The 26,085-nt window shown below is 41.1% G+C and overlaps 1 protein-coding gene across 1 annotated transcript in view; it reads right to left on the bottom strand.

The window, feature by feature from the left end:
- Positions 1 to 26,085, bottom strand: part of syne2a (spectrin repeat containing, nuclear envelope 2a) — an 88,299-nt gene that overhangs the window by 33,010 nt on the left and 29,204 nt on the right. The window contains exons 9-24 of the mRNA XM_063002515.1: positions 23,917 to 24,017; positions 22,649 to 22,738; positions 22,415 to 22,528; positions 20,813 to 20,950; positions 16,961 to 17,125; positions 16,767 to 16,879; positions 15,494 to 15,662; positions 15,223 to 15,319; positions 10,148 to 10,338; positions 7,943 to 8,104; positions 7,655 to 7,795; positions 4,250 to 4,351; positions 3,988 to 4,164; positions 3,753 to 3,905; positions 1,552 to 2,352; positions 393 to 527 (exon numbers count right to left, since the gene is read on the bottom strand). Of these exons, the coding sequence (XP_062858585.1) occupies positions 393 to 527; positions 1,552 to 2,352; positions 3,753 to 3,905; positions 3,988 to 4,164; positions 4,250 to 4,351; positions 7,655 to 7,795; positions 7,943 to 8,104; positions 10,148 to 10,338; positions 15,223 to 15,319; positions 15,494 to 15,662; positions 16,767 to 16,879; positions 16,961 to 17,125; positions 20,813 to 20,950; positions 22,415 to 22,528; positions 22,649 to 22,738; positions 23,917 to 24,017 (2,849 nt within the window). The remainder of the gene's footprint in view (positions 1 to 392; positions 528 to 1,551; positions 2,353 to 3,752; positions 3,906 to 3,987; positions 4,165 to 4,249; positions 4,352 to 7,654; positions 7,796 to 7,942; positions 8,105 to 10,147; positions 10,339 to 15,222; positions 15,320 to 15,493; positions 15,663 to 16,766; positions 16,880 to 16,960; positions 17,126 to 20,812; positions 20,951 to 22,414; positions 22,529 to 22,648; positions 22,739 to 23,916; positions 24,018 to 26,085) is intronic.

Below are 26,085 nucleotides of genomic sequence, written 5' to 3' on the forward strand. Positions count from 1 at the left end.
TGATGAAGCCCATGTTTACAGTCACCCTTTAGAGTAATGAGAGGTAGAAAATTCAGATAAGTGGATAATTAATACAAAAATTGGAAAGAATTCCAAAACAATAAGATAGTAAAGAGGAAATTCACAAAAATATAAGATTTCAAGTTAAAGAAGTTACTTGTTAGTAAATAATTACATTACCATTTGGCAATCAAAAGCACATCCCCAAAACATAAAAAGATGAGAACAGCTGATCACAAATGAAAACCCATACCAAGAAACTTTTTGAATGTTTATAGAGTTATTTAAGGATCGACCAGGGAGATGGGCATATCATTCATTTGCTGGTTAGAATTAATGTCAACCAGGTGCATAAAGCAGTTATTATTAGTAAATGACATCATTTTCACTACCTCCCACTGCAGTCTGACAGACAGAGAGAGATGCTCCAGTTCTATGAGCTGGACTGGAGAAGAAAAAGCACTTAATGCATCCACAGCTTGCAGAAACTCATTTAACACCTCTGGATTAAGCCATCGTAATGCCCCCTAGAGACAAAACATTCACAATAAATCATAGAAGAACTAACACTGATTAACAGCAAGAGTTTTTTTTTATTGTTGCTTTTTTTGGCTTGACAGGTTTATTGTGGACGACCTCCAGTGGCCTGCACAGAGCCCTGAGCTCAACCTTCTCAAAGACATGGCATGAACTGGCATGTCAATTGAAAGACAAGCCTTCCAGTCCAATTTTAGTACCTGACCACACAAATTTAAAATTTGCAAACACACTTCAAAAATCTTGTAAAATAGCTCCTCAGAAGAACCAACTGTTAAGTACAGAGGAGGCTTTAATAGGTGAAAAGTGGGGGCATGTCCATAATAATGCCCACAGTTTTTAAATGGGATGCCCAACAAGTTCACTTTTGTCTATTTACATTATATGGACATGTATTGGGACACAGCTCTTAAACAGCAGATTCAGGGGTTTCATTCAGTGTCGTAGCTACAGACATATAAAAGCAAGCCCTGAGTCATGCAGTCTGCATCCATATATATGTGAAATAATGGGTCATTCTACAGAACACAAATTCAAGTGTGGTACTGTAATAGGATGCCACCTTTGCAACAAGTCAGTTTGTGAAATTTGTGAAGAATGAACTGGGATGTCAATTGAAAGACAAGCCTATAGTCCAATTCTAGTACCTGACCTTACAGTGGACAGTACAGTGGAGGCTTTTATAGGTGCAAAGTGGGGGCGTGTCCATAATAATGCCCATAGTTTTTAAATGGGATGTCCAACAAGTTCACTTTTGTCTATGTGGAGTCTGAAGGACCAATTGTTAGGTTCGTAACAGTGCAGGTCGTAGCCTCCAAATAGACAATAACAAGCACTAAATGACTAACATCCTACCCCTCAACAAGCATCACTCATTGTAAGAGATATCAAGTTACTGAAAACACACTTTAAATCTACATTATTACAATGTTTAATATGAATGTTACATCAGTAAATGTAGAAGACTCAGTACAACAACATCAAGGTTAAAAAAGAAAATATTCATGTATATACCTGCTTCCTCCTGGCTTGCTCGACAGATATGACACTGCTGCTGAAAATCGTGATGACCTCCTCGATGTGCTGATTCAGCCGTTGTTTGGCCTTGTCCATCCTGCTCCAAGCCATGGCCTGTGCTCTGGAATACACCTCGCTCTGTGCAGGGACACAGACAGGACCTGACGCCTTACCCTGGCTTTGCTGTTTTTGGTATATACCGGGAGCTTTCGACCAGGCCTGGGCTTGTTGTAGAGTTTGGGGTGATATAGTTTGCTGGGTGTGTCCGCGCACACTACTCTGTGTCTGCACCTCAGCCTGAGCTTGTGTCTTAACATGCGTGCATGATGTCTTCAGGGGCTGGTTTGGGGTAACAGATAGTTTTGATTTCTTGGATTTAGCTTTACCGTCAGCATGTTGTTGGTGCAAGTTTGCTGTTTGAATGACAGGGCTGTAGGTGGTTTGAGATGTGGATAAGCTTGGTAGCTGCTGAGGTCTGTTTGATGATATCCTGGTTTGACTAATCTGTGGTTCTGGCGCAGATGAAGATGAGACCAGAACACGGGGCGTGAAGACCTGTACATCAGCACTTCTTACATGAACACCGGACTGATCCTGCGGCCAAACGTTCTGTGGGGTAGTTGCATACTTGGTTGCAATTTTAACTTTTTTCTCTTTGGAACCCTCTGGTTTTTCAAAAGTTCCTACTTGGGGCTCTGGGGCATCATATGCACAAACAATAATTTTAGGAGGTGGCTGATCAACTACAGTTTCCCCTTCACGCTTCACTCCCAAAGAACTAAGCACCTCAATGATCTCCTGTATGGAAAGAAAGGGACAATTAGACCATTTTAGGACCAAAAAACTAAATTCATTTTTTTAGAATATTGATTCGAGTTGATGTAACTGCAGAGTAGCAGAGTAGCAGCTGTTATGGCTGCAAAGGGGGACCTACTCCATATTGATGCATGTAGATAAAGAAAGGGATGTCATAAAACTACAGGTACAAACTACTAAAGGTACAATGTGTAGGTGTCCTAATACCTTTGTCCATATAGTGTATTAGGCATAACATTAAAACCACCTCCTCGTTACTACACTCACTGTCCATTTTATCAGCTCCACTTACCATATAGGAGCACTTTGTAGTTCTACAATTACTGACTGGAGTCCATCTGTTTCTCTACATACCTTTTTAGCCTACTTTCACCCTGTTCTTCAATGTTCAGGACCCCCACAGAGCAGGTATTATTTAGGTGGTGGATGATTCTCAGCACTGCAGTGACAATGACATGGTGGTGGTGTGTTAGTGTGTGTTGTGCTGGTATGAGTGGATCAGACACAGCAGCGCTGATAGAGTTTTTAAATACCGTGCCCACTCACTGTCCACTCTATTAGACACTCCTACCTAGTTGGTCCACCTTGTAGACGTAAAGCCAGAGACGATCACGCATATTGCTGCTGTTTGAGTTGGTCATCTTCTAGACCTTCATCAGTGGTCACAGGACGCTGCACACAGGGTGCTGTTGGCTGGATGTTTTTGGTAGGTGGACTTCTCTATTCTCAATCCAGCAGTGACAGTGAGGTGTTTAAAAATTCCATCAGCATTGCTGTGTCTTATCCACTCATACCAGCACAACACACACTAACACACCACCACCATGTCAGTGTCACTGCAGTGCTGAGAATGATCCACCACCCAAATAATACCTACTCTGTAGTGGTCCTGGGAGAGTCCTGACCATTGAAGAACAGCATGAAAGGGATGGACTACAGTCAGTAATTGTAGAACTACAAAGTGCTTCTATATGGTAAGTGAAGCTGATAAAATGGACAGTGAGTGTAGAAACAAGGAGGTGGTTTTAATGTTATGGCTGATCAGTGTATTTTGTAATATATGTAAAATGACCTCTTTGTTCTCTCCAACAGTAACAAATGTTTGAAAGTTGATCAACATTTGCCAAGTTATGAGCAAAGGTACATAGGTTTGTTTTTTTGACTTGCAGTGTATATGTACAGCCCTTACTGAAAAAATAGAGGCTAATGCCAATACAGACAAATGCAAATGCACTCCACACAGTGGTCAGTTGAGAACGATTTTATAAGTTGGATAAATTAAGAAATAAATCAGATTTGCTTTGCTGTCTAAACATAGCCTTAGTTAATGACATGACAATCTGTGTTATTTATTTTGACTGACAGACATGTTTTGTGGTTACCTGAGCTTCATCAACAGCATGCTTTACTCTGTCCTTTAGGGCACACACACTGAGAAATGGCGCGGAGCTCTGCAGTTTTTCCAGCAAAGCCTGTAGATCCTGTCCCTCAGTCACCACCTGGCCCTCCAGCTGCAATCCTCTGCTAATCAATGCCTGGAGACCAAAGCATATCCCAATCAACTGTCAACATGCAAATGTACCTGAAATGTTTCTGACACTTGTTTTTTATGCTCACTTTGGCTCTAGCGTGAGGTCCCTGGCGCCCTTTTTGCTGCCATTCCTTCGACTGTCTGCAGAATTCCATGGCTTCTGTGCTCCAGTGACCAAGCTCAGCAAGTCTGCCTTCCAGCAAAGACGCCGCTTTTTGAAGCTTCTTGGAAGCCTGGTCTACCTCACCCAGAGCCTGCTTCATCTGCGTAACACGAAGACACAAGACCTCTTATTTACAGCACAGCCATTATTAACGTAGGACTGTATTATTAAGTAGTAAGTATCACCTCTGAAAATGTCTGCTTAAGCTTCTGCAGAGCCTCCGCACTGAGTCCTGGAGATGGAGACAAAACGTCCAGATCCACCTCTGACATTTTCTTTGTCATAACCTGGATACATTGTTGCACAGGGCAAAAAAAAAAAGATAGTAAATCAACTTGTTAAAAATCTTACTTCTTTTGCAAATGTAAAATTAGGCACAAGATCATATGATCAGATGACAGTAGTGCAGCATATGAGGGTGTGGCAGACACATTCTTGGCATCGTTCCAACCATATAAACAAGCAATAACCTGGTACAAAGATTTGCATGTTAAGGCAATGTCAAGTTTAAATACCCCATCAAATTGGCTTCTGTTATTTCTGTGAGTGTTGGTGGCTCAAAAAGTGATGCAGTAACATTAATTTTACAGTAACATACAAGTTCCTTTTCAATTCAGACTTTACTTATTGTTTACTTTTTGCAACATGTAGAAATAACTACATGCAGCAGGCTGCAGAAGGCTAAGATGCATTTGTTTTAGTTTTTTTTTTTTAAATAATTTTTTCCACTTTTTTCCCCAATTTTCCCCCCTAATCTAGTCGTGTCCAATTACCCTGAATGCATCCTCTATACTGATTCGACCCTTCACCGCTGACTGAGAACGCCTCTCAACTGACATACGCCCCCTCCGGCACGTGCAGTCAGTACAGACTGCATTTTTCACCTGCACGAGTCAAGTTCATACACCGACGAGCACTGTGTACGGAGGGCCACACCCCCATCAGCATTATTGCTCAGCCCTGTGCAGGCGCCATCAGTCAGCCAGCAGGGGCCACAGTTGCACCAGTTATGAGGACCTATGATCTGACTTTTTACCCCTAACCCTGAACAACAGCCAATCGTTGTTCATGCTGACGCCCAGCCCAGTCGAAAGGCAGAGCTGAGATTCGATATGATGTTTTCGAAACACCAACTCTGGTGCGCTAGCCACCTGAGCGACAAGATGCATTTGTTATAGTTCTTCCTTGTGATAACGAGTTCCACAGCTTGGGTGCCATAATGCTAACTGATCTGCCACTGACAGTAACTAATCTGAATTTTGGAACGGACAAAAGACTACTATCCGAAGACCAACGTAACAGTGCAAGATATTAGGGGTGTAGAAGTTCTGATAAACAGAATAGAGCCAGACCATTGAGGGAATCTGGAAACTTAATATGGAGTGGTACAGGTTGCCAGTGCAGTTGATTTGGGAGAATTAAGGGGGGGAATATAAGCTGATTTTTTAAAATAGGAAAGAATTCAGGCAGCAGAGCTTCAAGCAGACTGTATCATTTTGTTGGGTAAGCCAATGAAAAGGGCATTGCTGTAATCTAAACGGGACAAAATGAATGGATGAACCAGAATTTCTGCATCTTTAAGTGAGAGCATAGGGCACAGATGAGCAGTGTTGAAGTGCTGTACAAAAATGAGGTTTACACATACAGTGCTTTAAAATACTCAGACATCACTTAGAGTCTAATAATTATACAAAGTTTTATATACAGTGTATCACAAAAGTGAGTACACCCCTCACATTTCTGCAAATATTTTATTATATCTTTTCATGGGACAACACTATAGACATGAAACTTGGATATAACTTAGAGTAGTCAGTGTACAACTTGTATAGCAGTGTAGATTTACTGTCTTCTGAAAATAACTCAACACACAGCCATTAATGTCTAAATAGCTGCAACATAAGTGAGTACACCCCACAGTGAACATGTCCAAATTGTGCCCAAAGTGTCAATATTTTGTGTGACCACCATTATTATCCAGCACTGCCTTAACCCTCCTGGGCATGGAATTCACCAGAGCTGCACAGGTTGCTACTGGAATCCTCTTCCACTCCTTCATGATGACATCACGGAGCTGGTGGATGTTAGACACCTTGAACTCCTCCACCTTCCACTTGAGGATGCGCCACAGGTGCTCAATTGGGTTTAGTCCATCACCTTTACCTTCAGCTTCCTCAGCAAGGCAGTTGTCATCTTGGAGGTTGTGTTTGGGGTCGTTATCCTGTTGGAAAACTGCCATGAGGCCCAGTTTTCGAAGGGAGGGGATCATGCTCTGTTTCAGAATGTCACAGTACATGTTGGAATTCATGTTTCCCTCAATGAACTGCAGCTCCCCAGTGCCAGCAACACTCATGCAGCCCAAGACCATGATGCTACCACCACCATGCTTGACTGTAGGCAAGATACAGTTGTCTTGGTACTTCTTACCAGGGCGCCGCCACACATGCTGGACACCATCTGAGCCAAACAAGTATATCTTGGTCTCGTCAGACCACAGGGCATTCCAGTAATCCATGTTCTTGGACTGCTTGTCTTCAGCAAACTGTTTGCTGGCTTTCTTGTGCTGGCTTTCTTGTGACGACCATGCAGACCGAGTTGATGCAGTGTGCGGCGTATGGTCTGAGCACAGACAGGCTGACCTCCCACGTCTTCAACCTCTGCAGCAATGCTGGCAGCACTCATGTGTCTATTTTTTAAAGCCAACCTCTGGATATGACGCCGAACACGTGGACTCAACTTCTTTGGTCGACCCTGGCGAAGCCTGTTCCGAGTGGAACCTGTCCTGGAAAACCGCTGTATGACCTTGGCCACCATGCTGTAGCTCAGTTTCAGGGTGTTAGCAATCTTCTTATAGCCCAGGCCATCTTTGTGGAGAGCAACAATTCTATTTCTCACATCCTCAGAGAGTTCTTTGCCATGAGGTGCCATGTTGAATATCCAGTGGCCAGTATGAGAGAATTGTACCCAAAACACCAAATTTAACAGCCCTGCTCCCCATTTACACCTGGGACCTTGACACATGACACCAGGGAGGGACAACGACACATTTGGGCACAATTTGGACATGTTCACTGTGGGGTGTACTCACTTATGTTGCCAGCTATTTAGACATTAATGGCTGTGTGTTGAGTTATTTTCAGAAGACAGTAAATCTACACTGCTATACAAGCTGTACACTGACTACTCTAAGTTATATCCAAGTTTCATGTCTATAGTGTTGTCCCATGAAAAGATATAATGAAATATTTGCAGAAATGTGAGGGGTGTACTCACTTTTGTGATACACTGTATATATATACATACACACAGTTCACAATTGGGCTTAAATTACTTTAATTAGCAATACACCAGTATTTTTTATTGAGTTATCTTTTGTTACCACTTCATGCTATGGTGCGACAAAAAAAACAATACAGAAATCACATATATGCAGAAAATATGCCAAATGCTACACAGACAGTCACCATAAGCAGGGATCTAACCTGTCACTTGTGTTATATACAACTAAATTATCACCTGCACCAATATAAAACAGGTATCCTTATTCTGCTGTACTCATAGTGTTCAAAATGAATTTAGGCCTGGCATACCTGCAGTTTCTTTCTATATGCGTGCAGAGCTCCAGAAGACACCTCCACACCCTCTCTCAGCGTCCACCCGGCTTCCTGCATCAGCCTTTGAACGGCCTGTGCGCTTGGAGCTGCACCGCTGGACTGCTGAGAACCCACCACCTGCAAAGAATACAATGAAATACTAAAACATTGACTAAATGAGAGACCAGAGCCCTAATAAGTTTTTCTAATAAAGAAAATGTGGTCATAATGTGGTCTAATAGCACATTGGGCAGCTTTAAGACACACTCCGTCCTGGGTACTCACAAACTTGGTCCGCTTGATGAAGTCGGCCCACCTCCTATTCAGTTTACTGAGCTCATTCGCCAGGGAGGAGCTGGTAGAGCTGTCGGTCACCCCAATCAGGTAGTAGCCTATTTCATTCAGCTGGGCCTGCTGAGAACTCCACTCCGACAAGTCATGGGATGCCTGCAGTATGACACAAACATGACAAAAGCAGTTCTATGATTAATTAACACTATGGATTGTCCCAAAACTTAATACACCACACGTCCAGAAATACTTCTCATACACCCAAACAAAGCATCAATACTGTACATTTACATTACATTTACATTTGTGGCCTTTATCCATATTATGACAATACAATTTATGCAATTGAGGTTTAAGAGTCTTGCTCAGGGGCCCAACAGTGGCAACTTGGCAGTAGTGGGGATTGAACAAGCCACCTTCTGATTACTAATCCAGCATCTGAGCCTTTTCTGAAAAGGCTTCACACTAAATTCTGACACAAAACTGTAGTAGTTTTGCTTAGTTTAATCACAGGAGCATTAGTAAGGAGGCTGGACAGTGATTTTTTTGTGATGCCTGGTTCTCAGTCAGCATTCCAATTTATTTCTAACACGCTAGATTCGGCTAGGTCAGAGCTTGATGCACATTAACAAGTCTAAAAAAAATTTTAACTGACATTTCTTTAAAAAAGTGTCATGCTGCTGTTGGGCCCTTGAGCAAGGTCCTTAACCCTCAATTGCTCAGACTGTGTACTGTAACTGTAATGTAAGTCGCTTTGGATAAAGGCGTCTGATAAATGCTGAAAATGTAAATGCTGTGGTTTTATAGTTTTCTCACTAAAACTAGGGAGTCCAATGAAAACCCAACAAATGTATGCATAGCTAGGTATTAGCTAGGTAATAATATGGATTTCCACAAACCGTTGGCCCTATCCAGTATTTTTAGGACTGGAAAACTGCCCGACCTTACTAACGCTTTTAATAACTGGATGTAACTAACTTTCTGTATTCATGTTTAAAACCTAGTTTGTTTATTTGTTTATTAGGATTTTAACATCATGTTTTACACTTTGTTTACATTCATGACAGTAAGGAAGTTACTCATTACACAAGATTCTTCAGTTCACAAGGTTATATCGAACTTTGGACTGTGGGAGGAAACCGGAGCACCTGGAGGAAACCCACGCAGACACGGGGAGAACATGCAAATTCCACACAGAAAGGACCCAGACCGCCCCACCAGGGGATCAAACCCAGGACCTTTTTGCTGTGAGGCGACAGTGCTACCCACTTAGCCACCGTGCCACTCTTAAAACCTAGTAAAAGAGTGGAGGGTGTTAGGCTCGCAAACTGTTATATGCCATAATAATTTCCATCAGTTTGGATGTGATGTTTAGGCATCAAGAGTCCACAAATATTTGGCCATATAGTGCATTATTTTGTGTATTTTTCATTGTTGCTTTATTTTATTTCATTTAAATTCCCTTTCATCAACCTTTTATCCTGGTCAGGGTTGCGGCAGGTCCGGTTCCACCAGAAAACACTGGGCACAGGGCAGGAATACCAGGTTTAGGGTGACAACACATTGCAGGGCTACGGTCATTCCTCCTCAGACATAGCCAAACATGTCTGTGTTTGAAATTCGGATCTCAGCGATGGAGGGCAAGCATAATAGAACCAAGCACCTTCTATTTTTTTTTTATCATTCTATACGTGTATTTTATTTTGAATATGGAAATTGAGAAAATGTCAGAATGTTCGCTCACTGTGTATATATATATATATATATATATATATATATATATAGAAAGAGAGACGGTCGGAGTGAACGTGTTCGTGAAGTCACGTGTTTCAAGAATTTTGATTCGTAACCCAAAATGTTCGTATGGTAAACCGTCCGTTACTCAAGGGTCTACTGTAGATGGGGAAAAAAGTTGTATTAACTAAGCCATTATCATGAGGTGAAGCTTAAACTGTCATTGACAATTATTAGGACCACTGTACCTAAACAGTTTAATTTTCTACAACAATGCACATATGGTTTGATAACTTTTGCTAAACACATGCATCTGTTCTGGTACACATCACGTGTAATAAGTGTAGAAACGGAAAGACTGGCTTCCACACTACCACCACAACTACGTATACACAAGGCAGCTTAAATTTACTACAATTTGTTAACACCCACTAGATGCAAATCATAAACTTGTTTATTCAGCACCTCTGTTTCCATCTCTGACCGTCCCTGCTGTTCCAGGAAGATCTGTAGTGAGGCGGAGTAATTTTTGTAGGACTTCCATGCAGTCAGCACACGGTCCATGATGTCCCTCACAGAATTTGCATCCTCTGTGCTGACTTTCACTTTAGTTTCTGCTTCTTTCACCAGTCTGCTCACCCTCCCAGAATCCTCAGCTGCGTAAAAAAAAGAAAATGAGGTATTGCTTATAATACCTTACCAAGACTTCCAATTAAACCAACTTACTATAAATGTAAGCTGGTTATTGATATAGTTACTGGATAGTCATGTTGCAGTGGCACAATGCATTAACTCAAACAGACACCAGGCAAGATCTTTAGTTAATATTAGGGCTGGCTCGATACCACTTTTTTATGTCCAATACCGATACTGCAAATTGAGTATCTGCCGATATCGATATCAATCCGATATCGTCATTTCTCCTCTCAAACAACTAAGCAGTAATAATACATGTCTCAATGCACCATGGTTAAACTAGCTACCAAAATAACAATGCTCAGACTGGAATAAATACATAACCTACATCATCACAGTTATGCAAAACTGCTGTTTTTATTTAAACTTTTACACACAGAACTTTTAGCAGCATTTTTGACTTGTTTGACAAAAGTGTCTACAATTGGAAGATGTGGATGTCAATCAAATGCGATGGACCAATTAGAATTGACGCAGAGTTGTGTTTTTTTCGTTAAAAGTTCTGTCACGTTTTTAGTATATTAGTCGTTAAGGATGTGAGAGATCTCCAAACCAGGACAAGACCGATTTATCCAGGTCCGATTTATCATTTATAAAGCGATTATTATTGTTTAAACAGTGTTTTTAGATGTGGCAGTAGAAGATGCTAAAAATGCTTTTTTAAATGCTAAAAGTTAAGTAGATCAGTTTGTTTTAGTTTCTGAATGGCTGTTGCAGATGAGTTGTAGATCAGTGGCACATGTTAATGATGTCATCAAGCTTGAGCAGCAATAAACAACACTTGTCATGTAACGTGGATTACATATACAGTGTATCACAAAAGTGAGTACACCCCTCACATTTCTGCAAATATTTCATTATATCTTTTCATGGGACAACACTATAGAAATAAAACTTGGATATAACTTAGAGTAGTCAGTGTACAACTTGTATAGCAGTGTAGATTTACTGTCTTCTGAAAATAACTCAACACACAGCCATTAATGTCTAAATAGCTGGCAACATAAGTGAGTACACCCCACAGTGAACATGTCCAAATTGTGCCCAAAGTGTCAATATTTTGTGTGACCACCATTATTATCCAGCACTGTCTTAACCCTCCTGGGCATGGAATTCACCAGAGCTGCACAGGTTGCTACTGGAATCCTCTTCCACTCCTCCATGATGACATCACGGAGCTGGTGGATGTTAGACACCTTGAACTCCTCCACCTTCCACTTGAGGATGCGCCACAGGTGCTCAATTGGGTTTAGTCCATCACCTTTACCTTCAGCTTCCTCAGCAAGGCAGTTGTCATCTTGGAGGTTGTGTTTGGGGTCGTTATCCTGTTGGAAAACTGCCATGAGGCCCAGTTTTCGAAGGGAGGGGATCATGCTCTGTTTCAGAATGTCACAGTACATGTTGGAATTCATGTTTCCCTCAATGAACTGCAGCTCCCCAGTGCCAGCAACACTCATGCAGCCCAAGACCATGATGCTACCACCACCATGCTTGACTGTAGGCAAGATACAGTTGTCTTGGTACTTCTCACCAGGGCGCCGCCACACATGCTGGACACCATCTGAGCCAAACAAGTTTATCTTGGTCTCGTCAGACCACAGGGCATTCCAGTAATCCATGTTCTTGGACTGCTTGTCTTCAGCAAACTGTTTGCTGGCTTTCTTGTGCGTCAGCTTCCTTCTGGGATGACGACCATGCAGACCGAGTTGATGCAGTGTGCGGCGTATGGTCTGAGCACTGACAGGCTGACCTCCCACATCTTCAACCTCTGCAGCAATGCTGGCAGCACTCATGTGTCTATTTTTTAAAGCCAACCTCTGGATATGACGCCGAACACGTGGACTCAACTTCTTTGGTCGACCCCGGCGAAGCCTGTTCCGAGTGGAACCTGTCCTGGAAAACCGCTGTATGACCTTGGCCACCATGCTGTAGCTCAGTTTCAGGGTGTTAGCAATCTTCTTATAGCCCAGGCCATCTTTGTGGAGAGCAACAATTCTATTTCTCACATCCTCAGAGAGTTCTTTGCCATGAGGTGCCATGTTGAATATCCAGTGGCCAGTATGAGAGAATTGTACCCAAAACACCAAATTTAACAGCCCTGCTCCCCATTTACACCTGGGACCTTGACACATGACACCAGGGAGGGACAACGACACATTTGGGCACAATTTGGACATGTTCACTGTGGGGTGTACTCACTTATGTTGCCAGCTATTTAGACATTAATGGCTGTGTGTTGAGTTATTTTCAGAAGACAGTAAATCTACACTGCCATACAAGCTGTACACTGACTACTCTAAGTTATATCCAAGTTTCATGTCTATAGTGTTGTCCCATGAAAAGATATAATGAAATATTTGCAGAAATGTGAGGGGTGTACTCACTTTTGTGATACACTGTATATTGTCTGGCCCTTTAAGAATGTTAAGTGTACAATACTAGGGTATAGGGAGCGAGTGTGTGGGGAAGAGATTAGAAAATGATAGTCTCCGGCTGTGCTATGTTGTTCTGTGTTTGCGCTGAGCACGTGTGACATTAAAGTAGCGTTCTCATGAAACCCCACTATAATGTTTGAACATTGAATTATTTTACAACACTCTGTTGGAACGTATTTTCGTGTGTTACTTGCTTTACAGACAAACAATGGCCTTATTTACATTAAGTGTTATTTACATTAAGCAAGAGTATCGGATCGGATTACACATTTTTTTCCTTCCGATATCCGATCCAGTGATTTGGGCCAATATCGGACCGACACCGAGTATCAGATCGGTGCCAGCCCTATTTAATATTCACATCAAATCTCAAAAATGGGGGAAATGTGATCTGGATGACTTTGACCATGGTATGCTTGATGGTGCCAGACAGGGTGGTTTAAGTATTTCAGAAACATTCCCACAGAATTCTGTGGAAAAAACTAAAAACATACAGTGAGCAGCAGTTACATGGGCCAAAAGGGTCATGTTGATAAAATAGGTCAGAGAACAGCAAGAATGGCTTAAGCTGAGAAGCTTCGGAAACTATTCTGTAGAGTAACTACATCTAGTGCTGGACAGTAATTCGATATCGATATATATCGCGATAGAAAATGTTTCAATAACGGTGATATGATTTTTAAACAAATTCGATCGATATGCATACGTCAGTGCGTGATGACGAACGCCACAGGCACGAAGCCAGTGCTCAGCGTTACCGCTCTGATTACACTCCGCTACCTACTACACGGTGGATATTAGCGGCTAAATGAGTTCAACAGCTGTGAGTGAACGAGCATCCACAGTTTAAAAAGAAGCAGTAGAAATAGTTGATGAGAGGAAAGACTAGACTCTTTTTTTCTGTATTCTTTAAGCACAACATCTGCTGCAGCAAATTCTGCAGCAACTCTTAAGCACTTTTTATATTCTTTATCCTGGTTGAGCACTTTTGTTCGAAAATGTTTACATACAAATAATAATCAGTCCATGTTGTGGATTAAAGTTAGTTAAGACCAGAGGTGGAAAGTAACGAATTACATTTACTCGCGTTACTGTAATTGAGTGTACTCTTTTGTTTACTTATACTTTTTGAAGTAGATTTCACAGCCTGTAGTTTTACTTATACTTAAGTATGTTTTGTATTAAGAATTGTAATTCGCTACATTTTAAATAAGATCCGTTACTGAGTAAAATAATAAACGCTAAAGAAATCGCGTCTGGGAAACTGCTGCAGTGAATTCTGCGACAAGGAGTCGGATCTTTTGTCTCGGTTATTTTTAAAGAGTCGTATATATACATAAAGCGCGAATCGATTCCTTCATTTCAGTTTAAAGGGCCGTTCAATAGATTCAAATAATTCTACGGCACATCACTAGTGGTTATACTGTACAGTTTAAAAATGTTTTATGGGAGTAAAATGACACATTACACATCCCTAAATGTTTTAAATGTTGTATCAACATGTTTCTTCTATTATATTTGAATTAAAAACAACTATTGTGAGATTTATATCCACTTGTCCTGTTTGCATTACACAGAAGAGACCCCCCCCCCCCCCCCCCCCCCCCCCCCCCCCCCGTTAATAAAGTAACTAAGTAACGTTTACTCTGAGTATATTTTAAATGAGTTACCTTTTATTTGAGTAGATTTTTAGACTAGTAACTTTACTCGTACTTAAGTAAAAATTCATTAAAGTAATAGTACTTTTACTTGAGTACAATATTTTAGTACTCTTTCCACCTCTGGTGATATGTTAATATATTATATTACATATTGTCAAAGCTTATGTTTATTTGAGAATGATGTCGTGTTTTTGTCTGTATACAAATGCTGAATACAAGTAAAAGGTGAAAGCTAATATATTTGTATTATTATTATTATTATTTCTAAAATATTATGTAGTTGTAAAGGGTGAGATTTCATAGACTTTGCAAATACATTTTTCAGAGGTTCGCAGGTACAGCCTTTCAATGTTGGTGTTCCTGGCAGTTTTTCTGACATTTGTATTATTCATATCCATATCGGAATTATATCGTATCGACCGAAATTAGGAGTTATATCGTGGTATAAATTTTAGCCATATCGTCCAGCCCTAACTACATCACAATTTAATTTTCCAGGTTTAGGTTTATCATGACATAAATGGAAGTGGAACTAGTTACACAAATGATTGGTCTACAAAAAGGTACCACAAAAAGTACTTGGGTTTGTCACTTTTTTGCTTAAAATAAAAAAATAAAAAATAAAACATATTGACTGAGATATTGCTAGTTGCTTGATCTCCTTGATGCTCATCACTGGAGATGCTTTTACATAAAAAATACTGTACATGGTTGTCTGTTGTGGTGTGTGTGTAGTGGATTCACTTACCCAGGGCTGCCTTGCTAGTGTAAGTGCTGGCAGTTTGTTCCAGCTTATGAAGTGCTGCTTTTAACATCGTCTCCAGGTCTTGCTTCTCAATTGTATCCTAATGAAGTATGCATAAATATAAACTTAATTTTATAAACACAACATCATTTACTGTATTAGGTTCAATTTTAGGTTATATCGTTATCTTTATGTTTGTTTTAATGTAAACAAAGGCTTCATAGTTGGACTGGCTATGCAACTTTAACCCTTTAAATACAAATACATGACATACTGTCCAGTCTTGCAGCAAGGAGAGCACGTTCTCCTCAGAGCCATAGGGTCCTCTCCAAATGTTCAGCTTGCCGTTGAATTGGCCGAGGAGCTCATAGACATGGTGATAATGCTCCTGGAACTCCAGCTTGATGCCGTGGTACTTTGCCGTCACTCTGGCATTGGTGAAACTACAGAAATCATTTGTTTACATTAGTGTAAGATAACAGCTTGCATAGTTTAAATGATTATTGGACAACATTCTCTCTTTTTATATATACATATATATATATATATATATATATATATATATATATATTTGGTTATGCATTTTCTGCCCTTTTTTTCTCCCGACATTTTAGTGCGCCCAATTGCCCGATTGCGTCATGCTTCCTCTCCACCAATGCCAATCCCTGCTCTGATTGAGGAGAACGAAGCTAACTCACGCCCCCTCCGACACGTGGGCAGCATGCCGTATGCATCTTATCACCTACACTTTGACGAGTACAGTGCAGCTCACCGTTGTGTATGAAGATAAACACCCTGAGAGCACTCTTTTCTCATCTCTGTGCAGGCGCCATCAATCAGCCAGCAGAGGTCGTAATTGCACCAGTCATGGGAGAGAGACCCCATCAGGCTTAGTCCCACCCATATCTGAACAACAGGCCAATCATTGTTCATGTGGCCGCTCAGCCTTAGCCGGCAGGCAGAGCTGAGATTCGATACGATGTATTTTCGAGATCCCAGCTCTGGTTTCAGCTTGTGTTTTTACTGCTGCGCCACCTGAGCAACTATTTTTGTTTATGCATTTTTTCCTGACTTTTTAGCGATCCAATTGCCCGATTGCGTCCTCTTCCTATCCACTAATTCCAACCCCCGCTCTGATTTGAGGAGAACGAAGCTAACCCACGCCACCGCCAACATGGCCAGCAGCTGTATGCATTTTTTCACCCACACTAGGCGAGTGCATATATGTGAATCAGCCCTGTGTACGGAGAGACACACCCTGACCCACACTCTTTCCCTGCTTCTGTGCAGGCACCATCAATCAGCCAGCAGAGGTCGTAGTGCATCAGTTATGAGGAGTCCCTATCCGGCTTAATACCCCATCCCTATATGAACAACAGGCCAATCGTTGTTCATGTGGCCACTCAGCCCAGCCGCATGGCAGAGCATAGATTCGACACAATGTATTCGAAAGCCTTGGACAACATTTTTTGACTGTTTTGACTGTGTAATTAATGACTTCAGTAGTATTTATGACAATTAGCAAGAGGATGAATTTACATGCTCACCGTCTCTTAAGTTCATCCAGCTTTTCAGCGGGAACTCTACAGGAACCATCCTCCTCTGTGTTGCAGAACACATGAAGGGTATCCAAGTGACCACTCATGTCCTCCAGCAAAAGCTGAAATATTTGGAAATATTAAAAGATCCATAATAAGCATTTAGATCCTAAAAAAAAGACAGAACTGACAGTCTGACATACCTGAAGCTTTGCCTGCTTGTCTCTAGCATCTTGTGCTACCCTGGCGTGGTCTTCGGTGTCACCTTGTTCCTCAGCCAGTACTGCCTCCATACTCTGTAGCCACTCAGCCATCTTGTGAAGAGGAGCTGGCAGAGCAGAATCCAGTTCAGTCCTGCATTTCTGTAACTGCATTAGAGAGTTTCACTTTCACTTTCATTATCAAAGCAAAAAGTCCCTCAAAAAGCCCCCCCCCTTAATTATCTCTGACTCAGAGATCATAAAGCATAAAGCAGCACAACAGTTCATGGTAATGGATGTTATCTTCACATCATCCAAAGTCCCTATTATTGAAAAGCTGTGTCATGCTGTATAGCTGGGACTGCTGGGAATATTTCCAAAGGAACCATTTTGGACTCACACACAGCTACACATATCAGTTACATAAACCTGGAGATCTGTTATGCCCAACATTTTTAAATTTGCTACCTGCTGGGCTATGTTTAATAATTTAGAATACCTCAAAAACAAGTCTGTTAAATTAACCTGTGTGAATCCCTTATCAGGTTTGTTTGTTTGTGTGTTTGTTAGGATTTAAACATCATTTTTTACACTTTGTTGGGTCAGACTCACTGGGCAGCAGAAAGCACCTGGACAGGTCACAAGTGCATCACACACACATCACACACACATACACACACACACACACAGGGCAAATTTCAGTAGTTCCAATTCACCTGACTGCATGTCTTCGGACTGTGGGAGAAAACCGAAGCACCTGGAGGAAACCCACACAGACAAGGGGGGGCAACATGCAAAGTCCACAAAGAACCCAGACCGTTCCACCTGAGAACCGAAGCTAGGACCTTCTTGCTGTGAGGCGACAGAGCTATCCACTGAGACACTGTGCCTCCCCAATTAGGTAATATTTAGAACACGACTTGTGTATTGACCGAGTGACTTTGAAATGACTAGATTTTAAGCAATATGGCTTAATTTCTGCTAGACAGTTTGCCTGCAGTCAGAAAGTATGTGCATGTCGGCATTAAGGTGTCTGTGATATATGCTTACGATGCATGTAAAATCAGTTCAAAATACTAATTTGATATTTAAAAAGCAAAAAAGTAATTATAAAAATGTATTTTATGCCGCTCAGGTGGCACAGCGGTAAAAACACACGTTGGAACCAGAGCTGGGATCTCGAATACATCGTATCAAATCTCAGCTCTGCCTTGCCGATCGCCCTGTTGTTCAGATGGGCGGGACTAAGCCGGATATGGGTCTCTCTCTCTCTGTCAGACTGGTGCAATTTTTACCTCTGCTGGCTGATTAGAGGCGCCTACACAGAGATGAGGAAAGAGTGCTCTTAGGGTGCGTCTCTCCGTACACAACGCTAGGTGGCACAACACTCGTCAATGTGTGGGTGATAAGATGCAAACGGCTTGCTGTCCCACGTGTCGGAGGGGGAGTGGGTTAGCTTCGATCTCCTCAGTCAGAGCAGGGATCGGCATAGGCGGAGAGGAAGCATGACGCAATTGGGCAATTGGACACGCTAAAGGGGGAGAAAAAGGGGAGAAAAAATGTATTTTATGTTGGATAAATCATATGTTCTGTGTAATCTGTAACTGTCATAAGACAGCTGCAATATATGCTAGTGCATACTAGCACATACTGCAGTCAGAAAGTATGTGCATGTCGGCATTAAGGTGTCTGTGATATATGCTTATGACGCATGTAAAATCAGTTCAAAATTACTAATTTGATATTTAAAAAGCAATAAAGTAATTATAAAAATGTATTTTATGTTGGATAAATCATATGTTCTGTGTAATCTGTAACAAGAGCTGTCTCAAAGATCGGAATCGGGGCCGATCAAGGCATTTTTAACTGATCGGAAATCGGCTTTACTAATGCCGATCATAACCCGATCTTTTGTTTTACGTCAGCATGTCCGCTGTGTGGAAATACTTTAAATTGGAAAGTGAAACGAGTCCAACAGCGGTGTAATGTCTGCAATGCGAGCATTTCATGAGGCGGTAGGAGCAGAGCTGCGTTCATTACTGTAGAATTTTACTGTTTATATGGTGTGTGAGTCAAGGATCACTCCGGTTTACAAAACAATAACTGTTAATCCGAGTATGAAAACTTCAGGACCATAACATACAGCTTTTACGAGTTTACGTGTTACAAGACTGAACGACATCTCAGTATCAAGCACTCTGATTGGCTTAGTTATGTAACCGAGCGTCGTAGTGATGCACTTGCTTAATAAAGAAATAAATACACGGTATATTCACAAATTGTCAGGAGCAAAACACTTTATTAACTTCTTCTGTTACTGTACTGAATCGCGGACAGCTAGAGCCGAGCACGCTATCCCATGCACTATGGAAGCCCCAAAGGGTAAAAACACACTCACTTTGCATAGAAACGTCCATCAAACCATTGTCACAATACAAGCACTTTAAGAACTGGCTTTCCTTCATAACAAAAGAGTGACTTTCTATTTTATTTTGGCATTCAGGTTTTACTGTAATGCTGTTAAGTAACTTATTTGTTTTTTTTATATTCAAGTTAAGCTGCTACACCACTTGTGAGTGGTATTTTTGTTCATTTTTAGTGTATCACTGCATTAAACAGAATTATGTTCTTTGAATATAAAGTTCAAAGTGAAACTGTAATTATCTCACTTCATTTTTACTACAATGCTGCACTAGGTTTGTTTACTTTTATTTTGTAAAAGAACATTAAGCAATAGCTTGGATGCAGGCAATTTTTTTTCTACAGCACTGCAGAGCTATTCAGTTGTTAAACATGTACATTGGATTAATTTGAATAACTGTAATGTACTTGAAGTGTGCACTGTGTAAACAGTGTTATCTAGTTCTTATCTAGACAATATCTAGAAAATACAAGTATCGGTTTGAGAATCGGTATCGGATCGGGATCAAAATTAGGGATCGGAAACAAAAAAACGTGATCTGGACATCCCTAGTCAGAAGACAGCTTCAATATATGCTAGCGCATACTGCAATTTTCAAGCATGATACTGCAGTCCTCAACAATCTTTTTCACATAAGATCTGCAACTAAACTTTGTTTTGCTGCTGCAAAAGCTTAAATGTCTGAAAATGGAAAAATATGTATGAATGTCTTGTTCCTTGTGCATAAAGGACCATCCAGACTTTAATCAGCAAAAGCCACACCTCTTATGATATGGGGATGCATCAGTACACACAGGCATTAATGACTTGCACATGTGTGAAGGTACCATTGACGCAGAGGTATATATTGGTATTTTAACGAGACACATGCTGCTGATTATTTTAGTAAGAAATTGCCAGGCCTCATTCTGCACACAGCCGGGCTTTAAAGACAGAGTATGTGTGCTTAACTGGCCTGCCTGCAGTACAGATCTGTCTTTTATTGAAAATGTATGGAGCATCATAAAGAGAAGAACCAGTAAAGATAATGGCAAGCACAGACTGTTAAGCAAGTCTTGTATCAAGCAAGAATGGGCAAATGTGCCAACTGCAACGATTAGTACCATCAGTTCCCAAATTATTAAAAAAGTGTAAGTAATAGGAAGGGTGATGAAAAACAGTGGTAAACATGCCCCAACTTGTCTGAGTGTGTTGCGTCAAATTCTAAATTTGTTTATATAAGTCAGGGTAGGGTCAGTGAAAACACTGGGCATCTTTTTGTGCTTTTTTATTAGTTATTAAAGGGTTTAAAAGAATGAACAAATCACAGATACTTTTTTTATTGCATTTCACTAAATGTGTCTGCAAAATGCATAAATGTGAACAGCTTCTGACTACAATCACAAGTATTTCTGCTTGATTCCATTCCTCTCATACACACAGCTACAACTCACCCTGTCCTCCATGTTCTCCCATGCCCTTCTCAGGGTGATCTGCTCCTCTGTGAGTTTGGTACTACGCTTCATTGCACTCAGCATTGGCATGACAGGGCGCCTCTGTTCATTAAAGGACTCCACAAAGTTCTGAAATGCCTAAAACAGATCCAGTTACAGAATTAAAACCATACGCAAAACCATAAGTTTGACATGAGCAAGTAATGAGCATGCTATGGCAAATATGTTATTCTACCATGAGATTCACAGACGACAGATTACACCTGTCAGGACCTGATAACTGTTTTAACTGCTCTAATCCCATAATGAATGAAACTTTTTTTATAAAGGGATATAAATCATGACATCCATGGCAGGGAGGCATGGTGATAAAGCACTTAATAATCAAAGCCCAAAGCACCAGGGTTCTAAGGACCATGTAATAGCATGGTAAAACGTCTCTTCTTGGTATTCTGTTTTTTTTTTTCTGTCTCCAATACATATGCAGAAGGGTGCTGGTCCAAGCTGATCCTAAGTGATAATGAGTGAGCAGGTGAGTTTATGGTGCAGTAGATCGAGGTTAATCATGCCCAATGCATCCCTGTAGTGCAGGACCCACTGTAACCCTGATCAGAAAAAAGTGGATACTTAGAAAAACGTAACGTTTATAAAATATTGTGGCACAGTTTTTATAACACACAGAGTAAAGTATCATGATATAGTGTATGTTTACTCTAATTTAGTCAATGCCAGTTCCCACCCACAAGCTACACATTCTGACATAATAGCTACAAATACCAAACATCCAAACATCCCATGATTTATGTAGGATATTAGATTGCATTTACTACAAATTGAGCTGTTGCTCATCAGGGTTACATACACCGATCAGGCATAACATTATGACCACCTCCTTGTTTCTACACTCACTGTCCATTTTATCAGCACCACTTACCATATAGAAGCACTTTGTAGTTCTACAATTACAATTACATTACAATTAGTGGACACGGTATTTAAAAACTCCAGCAGCGCTGCTGTGTCTTATCCACTCATACCAGCACAACACACACTAATACTACAATGAAGAAATACTACAATGGCCTGCATAGTGTTTTGACTTCAACCCTACTGAACACCTTCTGAATGAAGTGGATCATTAACTGAAAGTTAATGTTTTTGTGACAAAATGGGCTAGTGGTTATAAAATATATATAATAGTGGTTAAGGCACTGGACTAGTGATCAGATGCTTACTGGTTTAAAACTCACCACCACCAACTTGCAACTTTTGGGCCCCTAAAAAAAATCCCTCAATTACTTGCATTACTCATTCCACTTCCATATTTTACTACTGCTTTATCCTGGTCCGGGTTTTTTCTCTGAAATCACTGGGCACATACACCAATCAGAACAGCAATCCACCCCCTCACCCCCAGGAATATGACTGGCCAATCATGATTGTATGTAAGTGCCCAACTGGCCAAAAGCACCACTGGGGATTCCCAGCTGTAGTGGGCCACCCAATCACCCTTGCTTGCACTACATCAGTTATCATTGTAAAGCACATTGTATAAAAGTATTTACTAAATGACAAAAATGTAAGTTAAAGGTCTAAGTTTACCTGATAGCGACTGCTGTATCCCTCATCCTCAGTGGAGGACCACAAATCCAGCAGTTCCTGATAGGATCGCTCAAGCCAGCAGGTCATCTCCCTGACCTTTTGACTGGGTGATGCCTATGAGCATAGACAATAAATCAGACAATTTCCTGTGAAATAATTTAACCTATGAACTTGCAGTTTTGCATGTTGCTACAAGGTTTTAAAAGAAGCATAGGTGCAGTGTTGTATCTGTACCTGATGCAAAGGGGAAGCCAGCACAGCTGGTGTGCAGTAGTTGGGAAGATTGACAGGAGACAAGCACATAGGAGAAAGTAGACATTGCAGCTAAGCCAAATAACAGGTGGAAGAAACAGGAAGAATCAGAATGAATGCCAGAGGTCGGGATTAAAGACATGAAAGAAGAGACAGAGAAAAGAAGGGATGCCATATACAGCAGTGCTACAATTATAGTAATATCTGTTCTGTTGATGAGCAGCATCAAATCGAAAACTGCTGTCTGACAATTTATGCCATACACCGACCAGGCATAACATTATGACCACTGACAGGTGAATAACACTGATTATCTCTTCATCACGGCACGCGGCAGCGCGTGAACATTTTATCCTCAAAGTTGATGTGTTAGAAACAGGAAAAATGGGCAAGCGTGAGGATTTGAGCGAGTTTGACAAGGGCCAAATTGTGATGGCTAGATGACTGGGTAGGAGCATCTCCAAAACTTGTGGGGTGTTCCCGGTCTGCAGTAGTCAGTGTCTATCAAAAGTGGTCCAAGGAAGGAAGAGTGGTAAACCGGCGACAGGGTCATGGGCGGCCAAGGCTCATTAATGCACGTGGGGAGCGAAGGCTGGCCCGTGTGGTCCGATCCAACAAACGAGCTACTGTAGCTCAAATTGCTGAAGAAGTTAATGCTGGTTCTGATAGAAAGGTGTCAGAATAACAGGAATCACAGGTTGCAGGGCTGTTTTGGCAGCAAAAAGGGGAACCAACACAATATTAGGAAGATGGTCATGTCATGTTATGCCTCATCAGTGTAAACTTGCCTTTTTGCTGCATTACCCAATTTTAAAAATTAAAACGGAATCAATCATTTTCTGTTCTCCAGTTTGTAAAAGACCAAAGCATCCTCACACCGTGACTCCGACTGTCATTACAGTGTCCCTGATGTAAAACATGTTATTTATGTTATTAAGTAGTCATAATACGACCCTCAGAGTTACAAAATGTGTCTTTTATTCTTAAGTTCTCTTTGTGTAATGTCAGAATTTTCAATCTGTCTCGCGTGTGTACAACTGCTAGTTCGTTTTTACAGTTTTTTTTTTTTTTAAAGACAAGCTTATACCACAATCAAATAAATAAATAAATACACAACACACCTCATCCCACAACCATGAAAAGCCTGGCAATTGTTTGTGACCTGCACAGAGATCATTTTCTAATCCAATTTCTAAATATGGCACAACTGGTTTATCTAACACAAATATTTTAAAACCACATTTTTTTACCTCAAGGTCATCATCCATCGAGGGCAGATCGTTGGAGTACTGCAGGAACTGAGCAACATAGGTCATTATAGATTTTTCATCTGGGTCAGAAACATCAATATCTAAGAATAAAACACATTAAAAGCAATTTTATATAAAAAAAAAACCAAACATTTCATAATACAGTACAATTATAATATTCGAAATACAGTGGTACCTTGTAACTCAATGTCCTCTAAACTCAAAATCTTTGAAACTCAACGCCCTTCGGCAAGAAATTAGTACCCTTAAATTCAACGTTTCCCTTAAACTCAATGTGTTCAGTTTGTTTTTTTAAAATGTATTTATTTAATTTCAATTTAACAATGAACAGTTGCTTCGTTCAGCGCTCGGCTTGAGGGGTGCGGTAAAACTTAATCAAAGTGTGCATATATGATGAAACTGCATTTGTGTGGAATAACCGTCAGATTCACTCTGAAAGCGTCCACATGTACAGTGTATCACAAAAGTGAGTACACCCCTCACATTTCTGCAAATATTTTATTATATCTTTTCATGGGACAACACTATAGAAATGAAACTTGGATATAACTTAGAGTAGTCAGTGTACAACTTGTATAGCAGTGTAGATTTACTGTCTTCTGAAAATAACTCAACACACAGCCATTAATGTCTAAATGGCTGGCAACATAAGTGAGTACACCCCACAGTGAACATGTCCAAATTGTGCCCAAAGCCCAAAGTGTCAATATTTTGTGTGACCACCATTATTATCCAGCACTGCCTTAACCCTCCTGGGCATGGAATTCACCAGAGCTGCACTGATTGCTACTGGAATCCTCTTCCACTCCTCCATGATGACATCACGGAGCTGGTGGATGTTAGACACCTTGAACTCCTCCACCTTCCACTTGAGGATGCGCCACAGGTGCTCAATTGGGTTTAGTCCATCACCTTTACCTTCAGCTTTCTCAGCAAGGCAGTTGTCATCTTGGAGGTTGTGTTTGGGGTCGTTATCCTGTTGGAAAACTGCCATGAGGCCCAGTTTTCGAAGGGAGGGGATCATGCTCTGTTTCAGAATGTCACAGTACATGTTGGAATTCATGTTTCCCTCAATGAACTGCAGCTCCCCAGTGCCAGCAACACTCATGCAGCCCAAGACCATGATGCTACCACCACCATGCTTGACTGTAGGCAAGATACAGTTGTCTTGGTACTTCTCACCAGGGCGCCGCCACACATGCTGGACACCATCTGAGCCAAACAAGTTTATCTTGGTCTCGTCAGACCACAGGGCATTCCAGTAATCCATGTTCTTGGACTGCTTGTCTTCAGCAAACTGTTTGTGGGCTTTCTTGTGCGTCAGCTTCCTTCTGGGATGACGACCATGCAGACCGAGTTGATGCAGTGTGTGGCGTATGGTCTGAGCACTGACAGGCTGACCTCCCACGTCTTCAACCTCTGCAGCAATGCTGGCAGCACTCATGTGTCTATTCTTTAAAGCCAACCTCTGGATATGACGCCGAACACGTGGACTCAACTTCTTTGGTCGACCCTGGCGAAGCCTGTTCCGAGTGGAACCTGTCCTGGAAAACCGCTGTATGACCTTGGCCACCATGCTGTAGCTCAGTTTCAGGGTGTTAGCAATCTTCTTATAGCCCAGGCCATCTTTGTGGAGAGCAACAATTCTATTTCTCACATCCTCAGAGAGTTCTTTGCCATGAGGTGCCATGTTGAATATCCAGTGGCCAGTATGAGAGAATTGTACCCAAAACACCAAATTTAACAGCCCTGCTCCCCATTTACACCTGGGACCTTGACACATGACACCAGGGAGGGACAACGACACATTTGGGCACAATTTGGACATGTTCACTGTGGGGTGTACTCACTTATGTTGCCAGCTATTTAGACATTAATGGCTGTGTGTTGAGTTATTTTCAGAAGACAGTAAATCTACACTGCTATACAAGCTGTACACTGACTACTCTAAGTTATATCCAAGTTTCATGTCTATAGTGTTGTCCCATGAAAAGATATAATGAAATATTTGCAGAAATGTGAGGGGTGTACTCACTTTTGTGATACACTGTATGTGTTTATCTGTTTTTTCCTCACTGTTTCACTTTTAAACTTGTGTTACAGCTCGGGGTGCTGAGAAATTGTAAGAATCAGCTTTTTATTTCAGTG

This window comes from Trichomycterus rosablanca, chromosome 9, assembly GCF_030014385.1.
Source record: "Trichomycterus rosablanca isolate fTriRos1 chromosome 9, fTriRos1.hap1, whole genome shotgun sequence".
Taxonomy (NCBI): domain Eukaryota; kingdom Metazoa; phylum Chordata; class Actinopteri; order Siluriformes; family Trichomycteridae; genus Trichomycterus; species Trichomycterus rosablanca.